This window comes from Mastigoproctus giganteus, chromosome 4 (assembly GCF_048544385.1).
Source record: "Mastigoproctus giganteus isolate SK-2022 chromosome 4, ASM4854438v1, whole genome shotgun sequence".
Lineage (NCBI taxonomy): Eukaryota > Metazoa > Arthropoda > Arachnida > Uropygi > Thelyphonidae > Mastigoproctus > Mastigoproctus giganteus.
The window spans coordinates 209,722,145-209,748,134 of NC_143578.1; the positions used below are offsets into that span (position 1 = coordinate 209,722,145).

The following is a 25,990-nucleotide window of genomic DNA, read 5'->3' on the forward strand; positions in this document are numbered from 1 at the left end:
AGAACGAGTGAATAAGTGAAATGGGAAGGGTTTTTTTGGCTGATGCTGTATAAGCTTTCTTTTTCGCATCATTTGCCGCTACTGATGCTAATGCTAATTTGAAAACAGGTATGTTTATAGCAAGGAACTCTGCAGACATGGTCTTCGTGGGTGGCACATTTGATATAATCGCCGTCCTTTCCATACCCGGTTGAAAAGACCTATGTTCGAATCCCGTCAATGGCGGAGAAAATTTTTATATTGCTTTTTCACAACTTGCCCGAGGCAGTCTGCCTCAGGCAAGAGTAGGATGGTTTTTTCTTCCGGAAGCTTGGGTTTTTTTCGTCCAGCAAATAGTAAATCGTCTACAGTACGCAATTTACTGACATAGTATATACGGCACAATATGTCTTAATTTGCTGATGCGCCTGAAAACCTACAACAACTAACCAACCATCTGCAGACATAAACTATAAGACGGGCGATATGAGAAAATTTTTCAGAAAATATCCTTTCTGTCTTAAAAATCTGATGAAACCCTAACTACAGCTGCAATTAATTCCATTTTTAACCCTAAAAAAATTTGTCCCTATATCATGTATATTCTGCGATCGGTTTGCTTTGCTTATTGCTGGCCATCGCGGTTAGCAACAGACATCTTTGTCAACTCATCAGAGAAGAAAAAATTCACTGCTCGCTTTAAAATTTGGCGTGTCAATGCCACAGTTAAAAACGAGCAGCGCATTTTTTCTAATTCTCGGTGGAATGAATCTCTAAACACGTGTACCCTGTCCAAGGATCACAGCCTGCCTTTGAATTCCTTCTTTCAATAGAAAAATATTGACAAAATCCGTCCGTTTAAGGGCATTTGAGACTTTTCTCACACGGTGTGTGAGGAAGCAGTACTGGTCTTCCATGGCTACTAGCAAAGAAAAGTTGAACTGGATAACAAACAAACAAAAAAAAAAAATCGTAAAAAGCTGAAGATCGGCTTGGGTGAAACAACCCCGACTTCTTTTTTGAATTGAAGAGATTTTAAAGAATTTAATCATTCCTTGCGAATGATGGAATAATGTAGGAACTCTTCATTTGATTTTCAACTGCGTTTTTTTTTTTTTTTTTGGTCTCCCTGATTTCGAAATATTGATCAACCTCAGGTTCTCATCTTTTTAATGATTTCTATGATCAGCTGTGAGTTAGAATTTACTTTACACCGGTTCCCGCAACGTGGTGCATTGTAGAGTTGTTTATGCTGCCACATCATGCTTTCATGATTGTATATGCAGGTATAGGACTTAAGTATGGATTCATATTTTGAGCCTCATGTCAATAATTTTCCAGATGATGTAGAATTTAATGCAGTTATTCGAGATGCGGAAACAGCAATAGAAAATGGAATATATCCTCATCGCATATATCAAGGTTCAAGTGGCAGTTATTTCGTAAAAAACTCTGATAACTCGGTAAATAGTGTATCTCTTGTGCAGTATTTAAGCAGTTCAAATCGATTACACCCCAACATAATTTATTTATTTTTGTTGGTGCAGTTTCCTTTATATTACAGATATTTGAATTTGCTTATAATGATTAAAGAAATATTATCTAAGATATTGATAGTGACATAACAATATTAGGGGGATTATCGGTTTTAGCACAGTTTCATAAGTATTTTAGTGATAGAGATAGCAACATATAAAGCCAATTTTCGAATCAATACAACTACTTTAACTCTCATTTTCTTATCCGTTGCCATTTCTCCTCAACAAATAGTGAAACGGCAACAACAGAAAAAAAAAAGTCACCTTAGAAAGTAATACACTAGTTCTGTTTTCTTACCCTGTGTTTTTACTATTGAGCCTATACAAAACTACAGTAGAGGACATGCCTAGAGAAATCATGCCTAGCCACTTAAAAGTGTGTAAATAAAATAATAACGCCCTTAGAACATTTTCCAAATCTTACAATCGCTTTGTAACAGCACCTGATTGATATCTCTGACATATGTTGGTTTAGCATTAACATTAGTATTAGTAGGGGCATGTGATGCAAGAAAGCAAGCTTATGCAGCATCAGCCAAGAAAAAAAAAAAAAAAAACACTTCCACTTCACCCCTCCATTCGCTCAAAATACCTGTCCAGCTGAGTCTTAAATTTATTTAGGCTATCAACTTCCACAACAAGGGATGGAAGTCTGTTCCACCAACCAACTACTGATTGTCTAAAGGCAAATTTCTGAACATCTATCCTACGTCTATCTTTCCTCAATTTGAATTTATGCTTTCTCAGCATTTGAATTTATGCTCTCTTTAAGGCTCAGCTGGACAGGCATTTCGAACGAACGGAGGGGTGAAGAGGAAGGTTTTTTTTTTTTTTTCCTGGCTGATGCTGCATAAGCTTGCTTTCTTGCATCATATACCTCTACTAATGCTAATACTAAAAATTGGTCAGGCAAGACTTTCCCTTAACAAAACAATGCTGTGTCCGAGCTATAACTGAAGTCTCCTCTAGATGATCCTGCAGTGCTTCTTTAACCAGGGCCTCCATTAATTTTCCTGGAACAGAAGTTAAACTCACAGGTCTATAATTACTTTTGTCAGCCTTTGATCCTCCTTTGTGAATAGGGGGTCACATTTGCACATCTCCAGTCCATGGGTACCTCCCCTGAGTCCAAGGAAGCTCTCATAATTATGGCTAAGGGTTTGCTTACTTCCTTTGCTGCCTCCTTTAATATAACTGGATAGATCCCATCCACCCAGGTGCCTTTCTTGTGTTTATCTTCAACAATTTCTCTTCCACTTTACTCTCAGTTATTACAAGATTATCTAGCTTACTGCCAGAGTTGAATACACCTCTGGCATTCCCCTCGCCGAATAACTCCTCATGTGTGAATGTCAATGCAAAATGTTCATTTAGTTTGTTAGCTACCTGAGCAGGATCATCAACAGTTGAACCATCGATACCAAGTTGACCAATGTAATTCATCCCCTTCCTTGCTGTCTCTGTAGCCAGGTGGGAAGGAGCAGCAGTGCGTAGCATACGCTTCTTGATTAAACCGGGGTTCGAACCCGTCACCACCAAATACGGAGGATGCGGAAAGGTCAGAGAATGACCATATCCTGGAGCAATATGGCCTTAGTTGCTAGTGCTCCTAAAAAAAAAAACAAAAAAACAACCAAATCCCCTTCCTTCTAGAGTTTACATAAGTAAAGAACTCTGCTGTTTTTCTTTGCATCCTTTGCCAAAGATTTCTCATAATCTGCCTTCACCTGCCTAACTTTCTTTGTAACTTGGTTACAGATCAGCTTATAGGCTTCTATGTCACATGTTAATTTATATGTATCCCATGCATTTTTCTTCTCTGCCATATGTCTCATTAGTTCATCTGACATCCATTTAGGCATAAACCTTGAACAATATTTCTTAGTTGGTATGAAAAGCCTAGTAGCTGCCACGATAAATTCTTATGAATGCTTCCCATTTTGAATTTGCTGTTGGTAACATCATCAATTGGTCCCATTATAGGTATAGAATTTAAATACCATTTAGATTCAGTGCTTCTAGTATTAGCACTGTAGGCCAGATGGTGAAATGCTAAATAATTGTATCCTTTATCTCCTGAAAAAAGCAATGTTTCCACATGGCTAAACAGTGTTGGTATGCATTTCTGGAAAGTATGTGAGATGATTTAACTTAGTCACAGTCATAGTGAATGCATATGCTTATATCTTAGCTTCAAAGTAATACTTGGTTCCTACTATAAAGGGACCCAGTTCCTTTATAGTAGGAACTAAGTACTAAGAAATATAATACTTGGTTTCTATTATATTATCACTTCCATAAAGTTGTTAACTCCTTTTTCAAGGTGACTCTGCACCATGTCTGCAATTCTGCCCAGACATGATAGGTGAGTATATGATGCGAGCTTTATCAATCAATTCAGCCCTGTATATAATATAATATAATACTTGGTTTCTATTATATTATCACTTCCATAAAGTTGTTAACTCCTTTTTCAAGGTGACTCTGCACCATGTCTGCAATTCTGCCCAGACATGATAGGTGAGTATATGATGCGAGCTTTATCAATCAATTCAGCCCTGTACCATGTCTGCATTTCTGCCCAGACACAATAATAGAGTATATGATGAGAGCCTTGTCAATCAGTTCAACCCTGAGAAATTGTTCAAGGCTCATAGGGTAGAATTTTTTTCAGCATGGTCTGTGCTTGTTAACAGGAGAGCTACTTCTGCGGGGATGGGATACACTTAAATAGAAAGGGTGCAAGAATATTTGCTGATGCTATTGAAGCAGCGTTAGGTGGTTTGGAAAACTGCTAGGTTTGGGATTACGTGGACTAATAGATAACAGTAGCCTCTGCCAGAGGTGAAAGTGATTCTTGCACTGCTTCTATTAGAATGAGCAACAGCCTGGAAAGCAAGGTGCTGGTGATTTCAGAGACTGCTGGGATTCATCATGGAACAAGTAAATTCATGGGCTGCATTAGGGTAGCTAGGAATAAGAACTGGTGCATGTATACTTGCGTGTACACTAATGCTAGAAGTATAGTAAATAAATTTGAAGTGTTGGTCAAGACATCAAAGGCGGATATTGTTGGGATATCAGAGACGTGGTGTCATACAGATATAAGAAATGCAGATTTGTAATTTGGGAAGTACATTGTATACAGAAAGGATAGAAGGGGAGGAGGAGTTATGTTATTAGTTAAGAAACACAAAATCTAAGAAAGTGCATTCAGTTAACATGATTGGACAGTGCAATGTTCAGCCAGTTTCGTGTGACATAAGCACTGGGAAAGCAAAATTGAGAGTAGGAGTTTGTTATTGGCATAATAACTCTGATGAGTATAAAGAACAACTGTACGAAGAAATAGAGTGGACCAGTAAATCAGATAGTCTTATAATGGGGGATTTTAATTTCCCAGATATTGACTGGAACTTGTGGGTTGATCACTCACACACTAGCATGGCTTTTGTGGATTTATTGGATGATTGTTTTCTACAGAAGCATGTTCGAGAGGCAACCAAAGGGAGCAATACTCTTGATCTGATTATCAGTAGTGATTCTTCATGCATTAAGAATCTGCGGAAAAATGACACACTAGGTGGCAGTGATCACCGTGTGCTGATGTGGGATTTACTCAAAGATGTAGTAAAGGTGACTATGGGGGTCTGAGACAGTTTTAAATTCTACAGTGGAACCAACTGACGATGTTATCAACAGCAAATTCTAAATGGGAAGGGTTCAAAGAATTAATCTGGGAAGCTACTAGGCTTTTCATACCAACTAAGAAATATTGTTCAAGGGTTAGGCCTAAATGGATGTCAGATGAACTAAGGAATCACGTGTCAGAGAAGAAAAATGAATGGGATACATATAACTTATTGGGTGACACAAGCCTATGGTAGATATAAGCTGGTCTGTAATCAAGTCACAAAGGAGGTTAGGCAGGCAAAGGCAGATTATGAGAAGTCTTTGGCTAAGGATACAAAGAAAAACAGCAAAGAGTTCTTTATTTATGTAAATTCTCGAAGGAAGGGGATGAATCGGATTGGGCCACTTGATATCAATGGTCAAACTGTTGATGATTCTGCTCAGGTAACCGACAAACTGAATGAGTATTTTATATCTACATTCACACACGAGGAGTTATTCACGGAGGGGAATGTGAGGTTTATTAAATTCTGGCAGCGATACAAATGATTTTGTAATAACAAATGATTTTGTAATAACTGAGAACAATTTGGAGGAAAATTGTTGAAGTTGAACATAAGGAAAGCACCTGGGGTGGATGGGATCTATCCAGTTATATTAAAGGAGATGGCAAAGGAAGTAAGCAAACCCTTAGCCATAATTATGAGAGCTTCCTTGGATTCAGGGGAAGTCCCCATGGACTAGAGATGTCCAAATGTAACCCCAATTCACAAAGGAGGATCAAAGGGTGACACAAGTAATTACAGACCTGTTAGTTTAACTTCTGATCTGGGAAAATTAATGGAGGAACTGATTAAAGAAGCACTGCAAGGTCATCTAGCCAAGATGTCAGTTATAGTTTGGACACAGCGTGGGTTTGTTAAGGGGAAGTCTTGTCTGACCAATTTGATTGGATACTATGATGTGGTCACAAAGGAACTGGATGCAAAAAATAATTTTGATATCATATACTTGGATCTTAGGAAAGCTTTTGATACTGTTGCACATGGAAGACTACTGTAAAAATTGGAGCAGTTTGGCATTAAGGGCAAATTTCTGCTATGGATAAAGAGATGGTTGAGTGTTAGAAAACAGTGCGTGGTAATCAATGGACACTGGTCTTCGTGGACTAATGTTATTGGTGAAGTCCCTTGGGGTTCAGTGTTGGCTCTATTGTTGTTTTCTGTATTTGTGAATGATATTGATGAAGGTATATGAAGCTTAATATATAAGTTTGCACATAATGCAAAGGTTGGCAGGGTTGTTAATGACACTAATGGAAGTATGCTACTGCAACAGGATCTAGGAAAGTTAAGCAGATGGGCTGATGGGTGGCAACTTAAGTTTTACTTTGACAAATGTGAAGTACTGCATATGGGTAGGAGTTATCCCAGAGTAACATTTCAACTGTGTGGTACTACCCTCAGGGTGGTAGAGAATGAAAAGGACCTGGGGGTAATTTTGCAGGCAGATATGAAGTTCTCTGAGCAGTGCAGATGGTCTGCAAAAGTAGCTCATGGTGTCTTGTCAATGATATACAGGAATTTTTCTAACAGGGATAAGGAGGTGATCCTCCCCTTGCATAAGATAATGGTCAGGCCACACCTTGAGTACTGTATACAGCTATGGAGGCCTTATTTTTGGAAGGATGTATAGCTGCTGGAACGAGTACAGAGAAGGGTAACAAGATTAGTGAATGGAACAAAGGGTTGCTCTTATGAAGACAGGCTTAAATTCTGCAAATTACAGTGTCTTGAGACAGGCACCTGTGAGGAGTATAAGGCTGTGAATGGTTTGAGCAAGCTAAATGCTGATTTGATCCTTCCTCTTCCCCAGATTAATTGTCTGAGGGGACATAAATTTAAATTGAGCAAAGACAGTTGTAGAATAGATGTGTGGAAATTCGTCTTTAGCCAGGAGGTGGTTGAAGTAAATAAGTTCAAGGCAGAACTAGACAAACATCTGGAGTGAATGGATGGGTGAAATGGGAAGGATTTCTTTTTTTTTTCCTTTGGCTGATGCTGTACAAGCTTGCTTTCTTGCGTCATATGCCTCTACTACTGCTAATGTTATTTTGAAAAAGGTAAGATTTTTTATATTTATTTATCAATCAATATTTTGTTCTTGTTGAGCAGTATCATACAAATGCATTTTATGTATATATTATTTTTTTTAGTATGTTTAATGTTTAGTATGTTTAAAAGAATAAAAATTCATTCTAGCAAGAAACAGACTTCTTGACAAAAATTAAAATCTTGCAGACTATTATTATTAGAAAAATTATGTAAAAAGCAAAGTTTATGTAGCACCAGCAATAAAAAAACCCGTGATAAGTGTGCCCAGCATATTCACTTACACATGAATTATGCCCTTATAAGTGTATCCTGCATATCTTTCATCTGAGTATTTATCCAGTCCTTTTTAAATTTATATAAACTTCCCGCTTCCACAAGACTAAGTAGTAGTTGTTCCAGTAGCCAATTACTCTATGGGTAAAGGCAAATTTTCTGTAATGTAGTCCGCAGTTAGCCTTTCTTAATTTAAATATGTATAAAATTATTCAGAAATGAATAGAGGTAATAATGTATTTTTTGTAGCTATAGAATTCTAAAAAATTCCAGAAAAAGATATTGCATTGGATTCTGCTGCTGACATGATAAATAAAATTCTAGACATTGAAAACATAGAACATGGCTGTAGTTGTAATGATGAAGTAAGTAGTTTGCTTGTTGAGGGTAGTAATGGCAATTCAAAATCATATAGAGCAACTTAATGAGCAAGTATTGATTCTTCAGGAAGTGTAGCAATTTTAATAATTCTAGGAAGTATATGGGGATACAAGTCTCCTCCCCCCCTCAAATTTAATCTGTTGGTAGTAGTGTAACCCATATTTGATTTTTATGATATCATGTAGATAGTGATGGGCACAATTGAATGAGTAGTAATTGAGAAATTTCAATAATCAAATAATTAGTAGATACTAACTATTCAATTATATCACTCAAATGATATAATAAAATAAATTGTCATAATTTTCAACAATCTTATTGGTTGATTAACTTGGTGGCGATGAGAAAAAAAAAATTTATGGGCTTTTTTTTTCTGTAATTGAATGATTTGTCATAACCAAATGAAACGATTGAATGATATGAGTATAGCCAAAATAAATGAAGGATTTTTCCATAATCGAATGAACCATTCAGGGATATGAGAGTAATCAAAATAACTGATTATAACAACTTGTACTCCCCAAATTCCAGAATTGGAATTTGGTGAGTACAAGAGGTCATGTGTATCCTATCTGTACACAAGAGGTCATAAGTGTATCCTTTCTGTATACTGTCTATTCTTTTTGTACGCATTGTAGTACAATGTGTACAGAAAGGATAGACAGGATAGGAACAGAGGAGGGGGTTATGCTGTTAATTAAGAAAAACATAAAATCAAAGGAAGTGCATCCAGTTGACATAGATGGTGTGACAGTTTGGTGTGACATAAGTATTGGGAAAGCAAAAATGAGAGTAGGAGTGTGTTATAAGCCTAATTACTCAAATGAGTACAACGACCAATTGTACAGAGAAATAGAGTGGGCTAGTAAATCAGAATCTCTTATAATGGAGGATTTTTACTTCCCAGATATTGACTGGAACTTGTGGATTCATTACTTACACACTAGCAAGAATTTTTAGATTTATTGGATGATTGTTTTCTGCAGCAGCATGTTCAAGAGGCAACCAAAGTGTGTAATACTCTTGATCTGGTTATCAGCAGTGATCATTCGTGTATGATCATATAACAGTGATTCGTGTAGAATTTGCAGATAAAGGAGCCACTAGTTGTCAGTGATCACAGTGTACTGATGTGGGATTTACTTAAAGATATAATTACTATCAGGGGTAAAGGAAAGGGTTTTTGCTTCTGTAAAGATGACTACAGTGGTCTCAGACAGATTTTAAATTCTGTACAGTAGGACCAACTGATGATGTTACCAACAGCAAATTCTAAGTGGGAAGCATTCAAGGAATTAATCGTGGAAGCTACTAAACTTTTCATACCTATTAAGAAATATTGTTCAAGGTTTAGGCCTATGTGTTTGTCAAATGAACTAATGAGATTTGTGGCAGAGAAGAAAAATGCATGGGATGCATATAAATTCAGGCTACACAGAAGCCTATGTCTGATATAAGCTAGTCTGTAATCAAGTCACAAAGGAGATTAAGCAAGCGAAGGCAGATTACAAGAAATCTTTGGCAAAGGATGCTATCAAAAACAGCAAGGATTTCTTTACTTATATAAAACTCTAAAAGGAAGGGAATGAATCAGATTGGTCCTCTTGATATCGATGGTTCAACTGTTGACGATCCTGCTCAGATTACAAACAAACTGAATGAGTATTTTGCATCTACATTCACACATGAGGAGTTATTAAGGAAGGAAAATGCCAGACGTTTATCAAATTGTAACAGGGTGCTTAATGATTTTGTTGTAATAACTAAGAGCAAAGTGGAGGAAAAATTTGTAAAGTTAAAGATAAGAAAGGCATCAAGGGTGGAAAGGAGGCGGCAAAGGAACTAAGCAAACCCTTAACCAAAATTATGTGAGCATCCTTGGATTCAGGGGAAGTCCCAACGGACTGGAGATGTGCAAATGTATCCCCAGTTTACAAAGGGGGATCGAAGGGTTACACGAGTGATTACAGACCAGTTAGTTTAACTTCTGTTCTGGGTAAAATAATGGAGTCACTGGTTAAAGATGCATTTCAGGATCATCTAGACAAGGAAGCTAAGAATAGGAACAGGTGCATGTATACTTGTGTGTACACCAATGCTAGGAGTTTGGTAAATAAATTTGATGAATTTGAGGTATTGCTCAGAACATCAAAGGTAGATATTGTTGGGATATCAGAGACGTGGTGTCACACAGATATAAGGAATGCAGAACTGGATTTTGGGGAATACAATGTGTACAGAAAGGATAGACACGATAGGAAGGGAGGAGGGGTTATGCTATTAGTTAAGAAACACATAAAATCCAAGGAAGTGAAGCCAGTCGACCTCGCTGGTCAGTGCAGTGTCGAGTCAGTTTGGTGTGACATAAGCATTGGGAAATCAAAATTGAGAGTAGGAGTGTGATATAGGCCTAATTACTCTGATGATTTAATGACTCAAATTCCAGTCAGTATCTGGGATTTTAATTTCCAAGATATTGACTGGAATTGGTGGGTTGGTCACTCACACACTAGCAAGGCTTTTGTGGATTTATTGGATGATTGTTTTCTACATCAGCATGTTCGGGAGGCAGCTAGAGGGAGTAATACTCTTGATCTGATTATCAGTAATCATTCTTCCTTATTATTATTATTATTAGCCATATGGTGCAAGAAAGCCTGAGGCTTATGCTTCACCTGCCAAAAAAAAATTTTTTTAGTTACCCTGAGAGAGAGAGAGAGAGAGAGAGAGAGAGAGAGAGAGAGAGAGAGAGAGAGAGAGAGAGAGAGAGAGAGAGAGAGAGAGAGAGAGAGAGAGAGAGAGAGAAGTAGAAGGAAATCACCATGAAAGAGAAGAATGATGATATCCAGCTCAGGACCCTGGGTCTGTCAAGCCCATACTCACCAGATGTGAGCCCCTGGGATTAAATGCATTAAGAATCTGCAGATAAAGGAACCACTAGGTGGCAGTGATCACAGTGTGCTGAAGTGGGATTTACTCAAAGAAGTAACTACCATCAGAGGTAAAGGGAAGGGTTTTTGTTTTCGTAAAGGCGACTATGATGGTCTGAGACAGTATTTAAATTCTATACAGTGGGACCAACTGATGATGTTACCAACAGCAAACTCAAAATGGGAAACATTCAAAGAACTAATCTTGGAAGCTACCAGGCTTTACATACCAACTAAGAAATATTGTTCAAGGTTTAGGCCTAAATGGTTGTCAGATGAACTAATGAGACGTGGCAGAGAAGAAAAATGCATGGAATACATACAAATTAATGGGTGACATGGAAGCCTATGATAGATATAAGTTGGTCTGTAACCAAGTCACAAAGGAGATTAGGCAGGCAAAGGCAGACTACGAAAAATCCTTGGCAAAGGATGCAAAGAAAAACAGAAAAGAGTTCTTTACCTATTTAAACTCAAGAAGGAAAGGGATGAATCAGATTGGTCCACTGGATATTGATGGTTCAACGGTTGAGGATCCTGCTCAGGTGGCTAACAATCTAAATGAGTATTTTGCATCTACATTCACGCATGAGGAGTTATTCAGGAAGGAGAATGACGTAGGTAAAGTAAACATTGGCAGTGAGCTAGATGTTGTAATAACTGAGAGGAAAGTGGAGGAGAGAATGTTGAGGATAAACATAAAAAAGGCACCTGGGGTGGATGGGATCTATCCAGTTATATTAAAGGAGGCAGCAAAGGAAGTAAGCAAACCCCTAGCCATAATTATGAGAGCTTCTTTGGACTCAGGGGAGGTACCCATAGACTGGAGATGTGCAAATGTAACCCCAATTCACAAAGGAGGATCAAAGGCTGACACAAGTAATTATAGACCTGTTAGTTTAACTTCTGTTCCAGGTAAATTAATGGAGGCACTGGTTAAAGAAGCACTGCAGGATCATCTAGACAAGAATTCAGTTATAGCTCAGACGCAGCATGGTTTTGTTAAGGGCAGGTCTTGCCTGACCAATTTGATTGGATACTATGATGTAGTCACAAAAGAACTGGATGCAGGGACTAACTTTGATATTATATATTTGGATCTTAGAAAGGCTTTCGATACTGTTGCACATGGAAGACTGCTGCACAAATTGGAGCAGTGTGGCATTGGAGGCAAATTGCTGCTATGGATAAGGGGACGGTTGAGTGGCAGAAGACAGAGAGTGGTAATCAATGGACACTGCTCAACATGGACTACTGTTATTTGTGGAGTTCCTCAGGGTTCAGTGTTGGGTCCGTTGTTGTTTATGAATGATATTGATGATGGTATATCAAGTTTAATGTCCAAGTTTGCAGATGATACAAAGGTTGGCAGGGTTGTTAAGGACACTACTGACGCTATGCTGCTGCAACAGGATCTGGAAAGGTTGAACAGATGGGCTGAGAGGTTGCAAATGAAGTTTAACATTGACAAATGTAAAGTACTACATATGGGAAACAGTAACCACAGAGCAATGTATCAACTCTGCGGTACTACACTGACAGTGGTGGAGAATGAAAAGGACCTGGGGGTAATTGTGCAGGCAGATATGAAGTTCTCTGAGCAGTGCAGACGAGCTGCAAGAGTAGCTCTCTGTGTCTTGTCAATGATATACAGGAATTTTTCTAGCAGGGATAAGGAGGTGATTATTCCCTTGTATAAGGCAATGGTTAGGCCACATCTTGAGTACTGTATACAGGTCTGGAGGCCTCATTTCAAGAAGGATGTAGAGCTGCTGGAATGGGTACAGAGAAGGGCAACAAGATTAGTGAATGGAACAAAGGGTTGCTCTTACGAAGAAAGGCTTAAGTTTTGCAAATTACAGAGTCTGGAGACTAGGCACCGGCGAGATGATCTGATAGAGGTGTATAAGGCTTTGAATGGTTTGAGCATGCTCAATGCCAATGGGATTCCTCATCTTGCTCAGAATAATCACCTCAGAGGGCATAAATTCAAATTGAGGAAGGACGGATGTCGGATAGATGTGCGGAAATTTGCCTTTGGCCAGCGGGTGGTTGATTGGTGGAACCGACTTCCATCACTTGTTGTTGAAGTTGATAGCCTAAACAAATTTAAGGCTCAACGGGACAGGTATTTCGAATGAACGGAGGGATGAAATGGGAGTGGTGTGTTTTTTTTTTTTGGCTGATGCTGAATAAGCTTGTTTTCTTGCATCATATGCCTCTGCTAATGCTATTTATCTGCATGTTTACCAACAGGTCTGGTGACATAGTGGGTCAGTTATTCCTTTGTGTGATATGGATGTCACACCTTGATCCCTGTTTACTTTGTTTCACATTGATTGGTTATTTCTGGTATACTAAGTACAGTGTTTCCAGCCTTGTTCATGGGACCATACATAGGGTTACAACAGTCCCACTATTGTGAAGGTGCAAGTTGAGGATTTAATAGTCCTTGAATGGACTTGCCTGAAATTTAGCCCACTTGACTCATGAGTGGGACATATACCAGGTCTGCTGCCTGTATGGTTCAGAGACAAGGTTCACTTCCATCAATGCTGTGATTAAACAATATATGAAATAGAGCTTCAGAACATATTTGAAAAAACAAAGAAACACATTTTCATTCCCCAAAATGCATAGTGTCGCCTGCACTTTTTAAGGATGTGATTATCAGACTAATCTTTTTTTGGTGACACAGCAACTAATGACTTGTACTACAGTACTTGAGGAAAGACAGTTGTAGAATAGATGTGTGGAGGTTTGCCTTTAGCCAGTGGGTAATTGATTGCTGGAACAGATTTCCATCTGTTGTTGTGGAAGTTGATAGCTTAAATAAATTTAAGGCTGAACTGGACAAACATTTGGAGTGACTGGATGGGTGAAATGGGAAGGGTTTTTTTTTTTTTTTTGGCTGATGCTGTATAAGCTTGCTTTCTTGCATCATATGCCTCAACTAATGCCAATACTTCAGAATGATTTTCTTCATTCCTGTTTTCCCGAGGGTCACAAATAAATTTGGAAAGAATATTTTTCAACCAAGATAGAATGCTGAAAATGTGATGCTGGTTATATTTATAACATTGAAACAGTGGATCTTGAGTGCTGTGAACAGAGATAGTGATGGCCACCTCATTCACTCAATTAAAGAATTCATAAAAAGATCATGTTACAAAATAAATTATATATGATTCATATGTTGGGAACAAAATCCAGTAGAATGTGTATGAACAGACACCAGCTGCAATTATGGAAAACCTTTCTGCTCATGTCAGGAGAATAGATACCTGAGGATTCCCACATGGAAAATATTTGCTATTACTATTATTTGTATTAATATCTAATCATCAAAGATTGTCAAGTGTACTGTTTTTGCCACATCTTCAGTTCTTCTGATGTTCATCACAGATTTGCTGATCCACCATGACAGTATAGTGGTATCATTGCTTATCATTTTGGTGTATTATAGCCTCAATGTTGCTGCTGCATTGACACTTATGACAACCATCCAGCTACCACTAAACTCCAAACAAACCATACCAAACCACATTTATCTGGGTTCGAGACCTGTCATAAAATATAAGGACAGTTCTAAAACCCAGCCACGAATACGGCCACGATTGAAGAAGCTTTTTGAAATTCCTATATTGTATAGGTTATTTCAATTATGGATGTAGTTAGCTGAACTTAGGCAGGTGGAGTAGGTTTTCTTAATGAGTTATTCTGGGTTTTGCATCCTACACAATATGTAATTAGCCCATTGGCATACACTTGTATAATATGTAGTGGTGTAAAAAAAAAAAAAAAAAAAAGGTAAACTGCAGCCATTATCAATGCTGCAGTTTATCTTTTTTTTTGGAAGCCCCCTCAGTGTTTCATGTTGAAGAAAATGGACCTTAATCTGCCACGCTGGTCCAGTGCAGGGTTGGCAGGTTGCTGTATTTAGAAGTCAGGGGCTTGAATCGCAGTATACTCAAAGAGCATGTGCTACTGCACTCCTGCTCCTGACCACTGAGCTATGGAGGCAGCTTGTAGTAGTGTAGTATGGCCTAAGTTGCTGATGCATCTAAAATCCAACAACAGTTGTGCTGTTGCATTCCGCCCCAATTTTCGTGGTATTCCTTGCTGGGCATCTCTGTCACATATACTACATAGGTAAAGCAGCTTTACATAAGCAGAATTAAAGTGTGGTAATTCTACTGTTTTTCTCTTCCTACATCCAATAGACTCTTGCAGGAAGTGCTACCTCAAGCCATTTGCATACCTGACTGAAGTATAGCGTTGTTAACCTGCCATATGTAGTGCCAAAGTCTTTTGCACACAACAGCAAAATGGAACTAGTCAATACAATGTGGAGAGAAGAAAAAACACAGCAGTCAGTTTCATACAAAGTTTATTGACCAAGTCTATAGTCAGTAAACTTTGTATGAAATCAGTGAAAAAAAGAAAGTAATTGATAACTTGTGTTAATTAGACATTTTGACTGAGAAATCAGTGCCATTAAAAAGAGAGGTCTTTTCAAATGGCATTGATTTATCAGATTGTAAGGCTACCACCACAACTTGCCTACCTGATGCATTATAAATAAGTAATATTCTCTAAAAGAGAAGTAATATGCCACTGATGATATAGAGAAGGATCATCAACTATTAATGAATGTTTGGGTTTCTGACATATTAAATATTTTTGTGTACATTCATGCTTGAAGTTTTTAGGGATGGGAATGACAGAAGTATACAAATTAATTCTAAATTATTTTGTTATAACTGCAAAGAAAGTGGAGAAGAAATTAATGAAGCTAAAAGTAAATAAGGCTGTTGGATCTATTGCTTTATATAAAAAGAAGCAGCAAAAAAGGTAAGGATGGCCTTATAAATATTAGCATTAGTAGTGGCATATGATTCAATAAAGCAAGCTAATACAACATTAGACAAAACACGCACGCACACACGCACGCGCGCGCACACACACACACACACTTCCCATTTCACCTAACCATCCCTCCAAAAGTTTGTTTTTCCTTGAATTTATTTAAGCTATCAACTTCTACAACTACAGAAGGAAGTTTGTTCCAGCAATCAACCACTCACTGACTAAAGGCAAATTTCTCTGCATTTATTCTGCAACCATCTTTCTTTGGTTTAAGTTTATGCCACCTCAAGTGCATAGTCTGAGCAAGAGTAAGAATCCACCAACATTGAGCTTACTCAAACCATTCAAAGCCTTAAACACCTCAATCAGATCACCTTGCAGGTGCCCGTCTCCAGATGCTGCAATTTGCAAAAATGATGCCTTTCTTGGTAAGAGCTCCAATTTCCCTCACGAATCTTGTTGTCCTTCTCGGTACTCAATCCAGCAGCTTTACATCCTAAATTGAGGCCTCCAGAACTGTATGCAGTACTCAAGGTGTGTCCTGACCATTGATTTATATATATCTGACTGCACAATTACCCCCAGATCTTTTTCATTTTCCAGTACCCCGAGTAGTACTACTCAGTTGTCTTGTTAAGCTGGGGTTACTGCTACCTATATGCAATACTTTCCATTTGTCAATGTTAAATTTCAATTGTCATTTCTCAGCCCATCTGCCTAACTTTTCTAGGTTCTGATGCTGTAGTATACGCTCATTTACTGCCATTAGTCACCATGCCAACCTTTGTATCATCCGGAAACTTGAACATTAAGCTTGATATGCCTTCTTCAATATCATTGATAAATATATAAAACAACAATGCGCACAGGATCCTGTGGGACTCCACTAATAAATTAGTCCATGAGGATCAGTGACCACTCTGTCTTCTCCCACTCAATGAGCCTTTTTGTCTATAGCAGCAATTTGCCCTTATGCTACACTGCTACAATTTGTACAGCAGTCTTTTTTGTGCAATAGTATCAAAAGCTTTCCTGAAATCCAAGTATATGATATCAAAATTATTTTTTGCATATAGTTCTTTTGCGACCACAGTGTAATATCCAATCAAATTGGTCACACAAGATTTCCCCTTATCAAACCCATGGGGATGTCTGAACTATAACTGCAGCCTTGTTTAGATGATCCTGCATGGCTTCTTTAACCAGTGACTCCATTATTTTGTCTAGAACAGAAATTAAACTAACAGTTAATTACTCATGTCACCGTTTGATCCCCCTGTGTGAATTGGTGATACATTTGCACATCTCCAGCCCACAGGGACCTTCCCTAAATCCAAGGATGCTCTCAAAATTGGATAGATCCCACCACTCCAGGTGGCTTTCATATGTTTAACTTCAACAATTTATGTTCTGCTTTCTTCTCAGTTATTACAGAATAATTTAGCCCATGTTAGAGTTTGATAAAATTCTGTCCTCCACTTCCCTAAACAATTCCTCATATGGAATAATTCGTAAACATTTCCTCATGCAAATGCAAAATACTCACTGGGTTTGTCAGCAACCTGAGCAGCATCCCTCAAACCATCGATGCTGAGCAGCATCGAACCATCAATAAAGCACACTGATACCCCCAGGGGCTCACATCTAGCGAGTATGGGCTTGGCACACCCAGGGTCCTGAGCTGCATATCATCCCTCTTCTCTTTCTTGGTGATTCCCTTCTACTTTTCTCTCTCTCTCTCTCTCTGGATAATTCAGAAATTTTTTTTTGCCTGTTGCAGCATAAGCCTCCGGCTTCCTTGCACCATATGGCTAATAATCAAATAATAATAATTTGATTCATCTCCTTCCTTTTTTGTGTTTACTTAAGTAAAGAAGTCTTTACGGTTTTTTTTTTACATCCTTTGTGAAATATTTCTCGTAAACTGCCTTCTCTTTCCTAACCTTCTTTGTGATTTTATTGCAGACTAGTTTATATCCACCATTAGCTTCTGTATCATCTCATAATTTATATGCATCCCATGCATTTTTCTTCTCTGCCACTATTCTTATTTGTTCATCTGACATCCATTTAGGCCTATACCTTGAAGAGTATTTCTTAGTTGATGCAAAAATCTATTAGTCTCTATGATTAATTCCTTGAATACCTCCCATTTTGAATGTACTGATAGTAACATTATCAGTCGATCCCACTGAATAGAATTTAAAAACTGTCTGTGACCGCTGTAGTCACCTTTATAAAAGAAAAAACCGCCTCTTTTACCCTCGATGGTAGTTACATCTTTAAGTAACTCCCAGATCAATACACTGTGATCACTGCCACTTAGTGATTCTTTTATCTGCAGATTCTTAATGCATGAATAATCACTGCTGATAATCAGATCGAGTATTACTCATTCTGGTATGTCTCTAGCATGCTGCTGTAGAAAACAGTCATCTAATAAATCCACAAAAGTTTTGATAATGTGTGAATGACCAACCCACAAGTTCCAGTCAATAGCTGGCAAGCTAAAATATCCCATTATAAGACATTTTGATTTACTGGCCCACTACTTCTCGGGCGCCTCCATAGCCAGGTGGGAAGGACCAGCAGTGCATAGCACACGCTTCTTGATTAGACCGGGGTTCGAGCCCATCACCACTAAATACAGAGGATGTGGAAAGGTCAGAATGACCACCGCATATTCCCGGAGCAATATGGCCTTAGTTGTTAATGCTCCTAAAAACCAAATAACAACAACTACTTCTCTGTACAGTTGTTCATTATACAGAGATTTACTGGCTGGCCCACTGTTTCTCTGTACAGTTGTTCATTATACAGAGATTTACTGGCCCACTATTTCTCTGTACAGTTGTTCATTATACTCATCAGAGTTATTAGACCTATAACATGCCTATTCATTTTTACTTTCTCAGTGCTTATGTCACACCAAACTGAATCAACACTATACTGGCCACCCATGTCAACTAGATGCACTGCCTTAGATATTATGTGCTTCTTAACTAACAGCTAACTCCATCCTTCTGTTCTGTCTGTCCTTTCTGTACTCTCCATATTCAAATTCTGCAACCCTTATATCTGAGTGACACCATGTCTGTGATATCTCAAAAATGTATACCTTTGATGGCTTGACCAACAATTTAAATTCGTCAAATTTATTTACTAAACTCCTAACATTGGTGTACATACAATTATACATTGCATCTGTTCTTATTCTTAGCTACCCTAACACAGCCCATGTATTTACTTGTTCCGCTATGACTCCCAGCAGTCTCTGAAATCTCCAGCACCTTGCTTTCCAGGCTGCTGCTCATTCCAGTAGAAGCAGTGCAAGAATCACTTTCACCTCTGCCAGCGGCTACTGTTAATCTATTAGTCCGTGTATCCACCCAAGGTAGCAGTTTTCCGACCCACCTAACACTGCCTCGTAGCATCAGCAAATATTCTTGCATCCTTTCTATTTAAGTGTATACCAATTCTGTAGAAGCAGTCTCTCCTGTTAACAAGCAAAGACCACACTGAGAAAAATTCTACCCGATGAGCCTTGCACAGTCTCTCCACAGCTGAACTGACTGATGATTGCAGTGGCCACTTGCATCATCTGGGTGCACTGCCTTAGATTCTACGAGCTTCTTAACCATGAACATTACTTTCTGTTCTGTCCACCTTGTACACATTTTTCTCACTATATTCAAATTATGCATCGTTTATGTCTGAATGGCAAGCACGTTTCTGATATCCCTACCATGTCTTTTGTTGACTTAATCAGTATTTCAAATTCATCAATTTTGTTTACTATGCCACTGGCATTGGTGTACAGCAAGTATACTTACACTTGTTTTTCCTTTTAGTAAACCTAATACAACCCATGTATTTGTTTGTTCCATGATGCCAGCAGGCCTTGTAATCTCTGACACCTTGCTTTTCAGGCTGCTGTATAGCCCTATAGAAGTGTATCTCCCCATTCTAGCAGTGTTCTAACCTACCTAACATTATCTTTATAGCATCAGCAAATATTCTTGCACCCTATGAAACACTCTCCTGTTAACTGCAATAGGGTCTAGAAAAGTTAGGCAGATGGGCTGAGAAATGGCAACTGAAGAAATGGCAAATGCAAAGTACTGCATATAGGTAGTAGTCACCCTAAAGTAACAAAACAACTGTGTGGTACTACACTCATAATAGTAGAAAATGAAAATGGGGGTAATTGTGTAGTCAGATATAAATCAATGGTTCTGGCCACATCTTGAGTACTGCATACAGACCGGAAGGCCTCATTTTAGGAAGAATGTACAGCTGCTGGACCGAGTACAGAGATGGGCAACGAGATTCATGAGGGGAAAAAAGAGGTGCTCTTACTCCTAAGAGCACCTCTTTTTTCCCTTAAGCAAAAGAAAGGCTTTGCTTCTGCAAACTGCGGTGTCTGGAGACTAGACACTCGCAGGGTGATCTGATTGAGGTGTTTAAGGCTTTAAATGGATTGAGCAAGCTCACTGCTGATGGAATTCTTCCTCTTGCTTAGACTATGCACTTGAGGGGGACATAAATTGAAATTGAGGAAGTTTGCAGAATATATGGGTGGAAGTTTGCCTTTAGCCAATGGGTGGTTGATTGTTTGAACAAACTTCCATCTCTTGTTGTGGAAGTTGATAGTTTAAGTAAATTCAAGGAAGAACCAGACAAAGTATTGGGAGAATGTATAGGTGAATTGGGAGATGTTTTTTTTTTTTTTTTTTGGTTGATTATTATTATTATTATTTTGTATGGCAAAAAAATGAGGATACATTTGTAACAATGTCAAACAATAAATAAATAAATTACAATAAGCCTAAAAACAATATTTACAGAAAAAAATTATAAGTAACATTTGATGAATTAAAATGTAATGTCCAGTTTATTCAGCCACTTAATAGCATCATCAGTAACACTATGTAGATCTTGGATGGAGCCTTCAAATCTCCTCTTTGGGCACTCCGAGATGACATGCTGGATGGTCTGGGGCACGTTGTCACAGTCGCAGAATGGGTTTTCAGTTTTTCCCCACTTATGCAGCCAAAACTTGCATCTTCCGTGATTTTTTCGGATTCTGTTCAGGGATGTCCATTCCTTTCTTGGTAAGTTGAAACCTGGAACAGCTCTGCATGGATCACTGACTAAGCCCAGGTGGTCGGGATTTGAAGTAGTCCAGTCTTCGCACCAGGTCTGGTCAGCATTAAAGTGTGACTTGGTAAGTTTCTCGCCGAGCTTCCATGAGGGGTTCCTAGACTTCAACCTCTCCGGCTTCTGGGGGTTGCAATCCTGATGTATGGGCAAGTGAGGATTTCTTTGACATTTCTGCCATTCTTTCAGCAAGGCTATTTCTCTTCTTATATGAGGGGGATAGATGTTAGATAACACTGGTAGCCATTTTAAAGGTGTCGATTTAATGGTGCCTGATATTGTCCTCATTGTGTCATTCAGTTGGATATCAACTTTTACAGAGTGTGCACTATTAAGCCATACGGGGCAACAATATTCTGAAACTGAGTAGACTAGGGCAAGGGCTGATGTTCGTAGCACCGTTGCGTTTGCTCCCCAGCCTGTTCCACTGAGTTTATGCAAGATGTTATTCCTAGTTTTTATCTTTGCTGCAATATTACAAAGGTGTTGTTTATACGTCAGTGTTCGGTCCATTATAATTCCCAGATATTTTGGGAAAGGGTTGTGTTTCAGTCGTTGACCTTTATATTCCACTTGTGGCATATAGTTAGCCCTATGATTATCCAGATGAAAACAGCTAACTTCGGTTTTATTTAAATTAGGTTTAAGTCGCCATGTGTGAAAATATTTATTCAGGTTATGAAGATCCTTTGTAAGTACAATTTCGGCTGCATTGAAGTCAGTAGACTGGGCAGTCAGGGCTATGTCATCTGCGTACATGAATTTCCTAGAAGCAGTTGTTGGAAGATCTGCAGTATAGATATTAAATAATAATGGGGCTAGAACTGATCCTTGTGGTAAGCCATCATTTAATATATAGGGCTTGCTCATTCTGCTGTTTAAGTGTACTTCAAACACTCTGTTGCATAACATATTGTTAAGTAGGATCGCGAGGGGCTTACAAGGAATAATCTTCAAAAATTTCAGAATCATTCCTTGTCGCCATACTGTGTCATAAGCTGATGTCAAGTCCACAAAGACTGCAATGGTCTTCTTCTTATCTTGGAATCCGTTCTCGATATGGCTGGTAAGTGCCAGTACCTGATCGCAGCAGCTTCGGCCTGGTCGGAATCCGGCTTGTTCAATTGGTATGTGTTGGAAGGTTGTGGATGAAATTCTATTGTAAACCATTCTTTCAATTAATTTATAACATATATTTAAAAGTGCAATTGGGCGATAATCTTCAGGGCAAGATCCACTTTTCCCAGGCTTTAGGATGGCAACTATTTTAGTTCTCTTAAACAAAGATGGGAACCTACCATTCTGCAAGATGTCATTAAAAAAATTAACTAGCCAATTCAGAGCTCTTGGACCACAATGTTTCAGGAACTCTGGATATATTCCGTCCACTCCGGCTGCTTTGCCTGGTTTTATTTCCTTCAGAGCTGTTGAAATCTCTGCAATTGTGAATTCTCCTGAGAATTGGGAGGTTGGTTCAGCCAAGGATAGTCTAGTTCTTAATTCCTTCTTAAGTTTTTTGACTTCAACTTTGTTAGTATCGGTTGGTCTCTTGGAAATGTTGACAATTCTCTTGGCTACTTTTCCTGGGGATACTTCTGAACTCTTATTAATATATTTGGGAGTACTACTTCCGAGTTTCCTCAGAAGTGTCCATGCTTTTCTGCTTGAGTGTTGGAAATTCATACCTGCTGTCATTATGTTCCATTTTTCTTTCCTAGCAGAGTCTAAGCATTGCAATAGTTCATCAGCAATTTCTGTTCTATTGCTAAGTTGGTATTCTTCATATAGCTCATCACATCTTCTGTTCCAGCCAGGAATGTATTCTTTCCTATATCCTCTGGGAATATGTTTCTTTGCTATGGAGCATATTAAACCAACAAATCGCTTATAATTGTCGGTTTTTGATGGGATCCATTGAATATTGTGATCCACTTCATTAGTGAAGGCTTTCCAGTGAGCTTTTCCAAAGTTCCAGCGAGGTACAGGCTTTGATCTTACTATTGGAACTTCGGTGCAAATTTTTACAAGAATTGGTCTATGCTGACTACGAGGAAAATTATTCAAAACTTTCCTGCTACACTGCAAAGGTCTTCCGCACTCATCTCTTGAGACAAAACAGAGGTCTGGGTTGGTATCTTTGTTCCATCTGCCTGAGTGAAAGGAACCTTTCTCTTTTGCATCATACATTAAGAAAACATCCTCGACTTCAGACCAGGCCATCACACCAAGGCCATCTGCATTAGTGTCAGCATAGCCCCAAAGAGTACTCCTACTGTTGAAATCTCCCATAATAATTGATGGATGATGCACATTCTGGATAGCTTCTTTACACCAAGGTCGAGATGGTGGTTTATAGATATTTATTATTTCCAGGCCCATCACCCCAACCCTGGTAGTGAAAATGTCATTAGTGCTTATGTCCAAAATTTCTATTTGGTCAATTTTATTTCGGATATGCGTAGTGGTACCATAGCTTTTATGGAAAGTAGCCGCGACAAGACTGTATCCTGGTAATTTACATCTAGAGTAAAGTTGGTTTTGATCTTCACAGTGTGTTTCTTGTAGCAGCACAACATCTACATGGTAGTCGTTAAGCACTTTTAAGAGGTAGTCACTTTTTGATCGGCTTATACCCTCAATATTAAGTTGAAGAATATTCAGAGGGTGTTCTATGTTCTTTGTTGTTGTTTGGTTCTGAAAGGAGCCATTTAGATTAGGATAATGTTCCATGTTCTAAGTATTAATATAATGTATCCTCTAATTGCTGGGATATCCAAAAGCAGAGCTCGAGGTCCAGCAGCCAACGCAGTTGCTCACTTAGCACCACCCGGGAGACACGTGTAGGGCAATTTAAGGTTATTCCTACGGACGTGTAGCAACGTTTGTCTCCCTTTTGGTTGATGCTGTATAAGCTTGGTTTTTTTTGCATCATATGCCACTACTAATGCTAATGTTTCAATTTACATAAGCACTTGGGAAACTGAAGTGAGAATAGAGGTGTCCTATAAGCCAAATGACTATGATGAATATAATGAACAACTATTCATTCACTGAGGGCCAGTAATTATTGATTAGAATGTCTTATAATGGGGGACTTTATTTCCAGATATTGACTGGAACTTGTGGGTTGGTCACTCACACAGTAGCAGAAAATTTTGTATTTATTGAATGGCTGTTTTCTACAGCAGCATGTTAGAGAGACAAGATGAGAACACACATACTTAAATCACAATATGAATTTGTTAAGGAGATATCTTCTCTGACCAATCTGATTAGCTACTATGATGCAGTTACAAAGAAAATAGAGCAGTGTGGTATTAGGGACAAGTTCTTTGTATAAACAAATGGTTGAGTGGAAGAAGATATAGAGAGTGGTTAGAAATGAGCAGTACTGTTCTTGAATTAATGTTATTATTGGATTCTCTCAGAGTTTAATGCTGGACCCCTTATTGTTTTCAGTATTCACCCATTGAAAGCATATCAAGCTTATTGCCAAGTTTGCAGATGAAACAAGATTGGTGAGTTGTTAATGACACGAATCAAGACCTTGAAAAATTAAACAGATGGACAGAGAAGTGGGAATTGAGGTTTAAAATTTAGAAATACCAGGTGTTGATGTTGGCAGCTGTAACCCCAGAATGACATACTAATGAGGTTCTCCATGCACACGAAGTCCTGAACAGTGCAGATGGACTGCTAGGACAGCTCATGGTATTTTCTCAGCGATATACAGCAATTTTTACTGGAGGGACAAGGAAGTGATTATTCCATTGTATAAGGGCAATGGTTAGGCCACTGAGTATTGCAAACAGGTCTGGAAGCCTCGTTTAAAGAAAAACGTGGATTTGTTGGAACAGGTGAAAAAAAAGAGCAACCAGATTAGTGAAAAACACAAAAGGATTGTTTTAACAAGACTTCAGTTCTGAAAATTGTTTCACCTGGAAACTAGGACCTTGCAATACCTGATGGAAGTGTTTAAAGCGTTAAGTGGATTGGGTAAATTAATGCTGTGGTATCTTTACTGTTTCTCAGACAGTATACATATACGAACATAAATTGAAAAAGGATGGCTGCAGGATAAATGTGCAAAGATTTTCTTTCAGCCAGATAATTTGTCAGAACAAATTACCTTCTGATGTTGTGGAAGTGGGCAGTTTGAATAAATTTAAGGAAGAATTAGACAATTTATTAGTGGAAATTGACAGATGAGTTGGCATTTTTTTGTTTTTGTGTTTTGGCTGATGCTGTATAAGCTTGCTTCCTTGCATCATTTGCTGCTACTAATGCTAATGTTACTTATTTGTAATCTGATACCACTCTCTAGGCAGCTGTTTCAGCAAATGTTGGCAGTGGAGACCAGGTAACCTCATCAGTGTAGCATCTTGAAAGTTCGATGATTTAGTTCCAAAGATGCCAATCGCCATGTTCAAGTTTGAGCTAGACAATTTTCAGCTTGTCTGTAGATAATTTAGTCCATAATAGAATCTGTATCCATTTTCCATAGAAAATTTGAATGAACAAGCAAATATTTTTTTGGCATTGATTAAATTGACAACCCAGTGATTTCACTGATGTTGATGCCCTTTGGCTTCTTTTTCAATTTATTTTTAATTGCATTACAGTTTAGTTGCCTTAATTACATTATTCTATTTTTTTGACTATCTAAGGGCCTACCCCACTCTTTATAATGTTTGTTTGTTTGTTTTTTTTATAGTAAAATGTGTTTTGAGTTATAAACATTCAACTTACAAACATTTTTAGAAGATAACCAAAGTTGGGAACTTTCAGTTGTACGTTGTCATTTATGGCATTGTGTGTGTGAAGGGCACAGGATTATCTGTTTTTATTCAAGAGCAAGATTAGTAATACATAGATAATTTGCAATGAAGAAACATAGTTCAAATGGCTACTAAAGGAGATGTCAAGGAGTAAACAGATTAAACATGTATGTTTTATTTATTTATGATTTTTTTGATGGCAGGTACTACATAAGCTTTGCTTCCTTGCATTGTTAGCCATTTTAATACCAACACCAACGGAAATGATGGTTAGATAGTAAACAAATGAAACTTATATAGTAGCTTAGTTACAGTAATACTTTCTTGTTTTGTAT

The 25,990-nt window shown here is 38.2% G+C and overlaps 1 protein-coding gene across 2 annotated transcripts in view; it reads left to right on the forward strand.

The window, feature by feature from the left end:
• The first annotated feature begins 1,279 nt into the window (after positions 1-1,279).
• Positions 1,280-25,990, forward strand: part of LOC150087365 (phosphatidylinositol 4-kinase type 2-beta-like) — a 171,292-nt gene continuing 146,581 nt past the window's right edge. For both annotated transcript variants that reach the window (XM_090372025.1, XM_090372024.1), the window contains exon 1: positions 1,280-1,442. In XM_090372025.1, coding sequence (XP_090228151.1) covers positions 1,281-1,442 — 162 coding nt within the window. In that variant the 5' untranslated portion in view covers position 1,280. The remainder of the gene's footprint in view (positions 1,443-25,990) is intronic.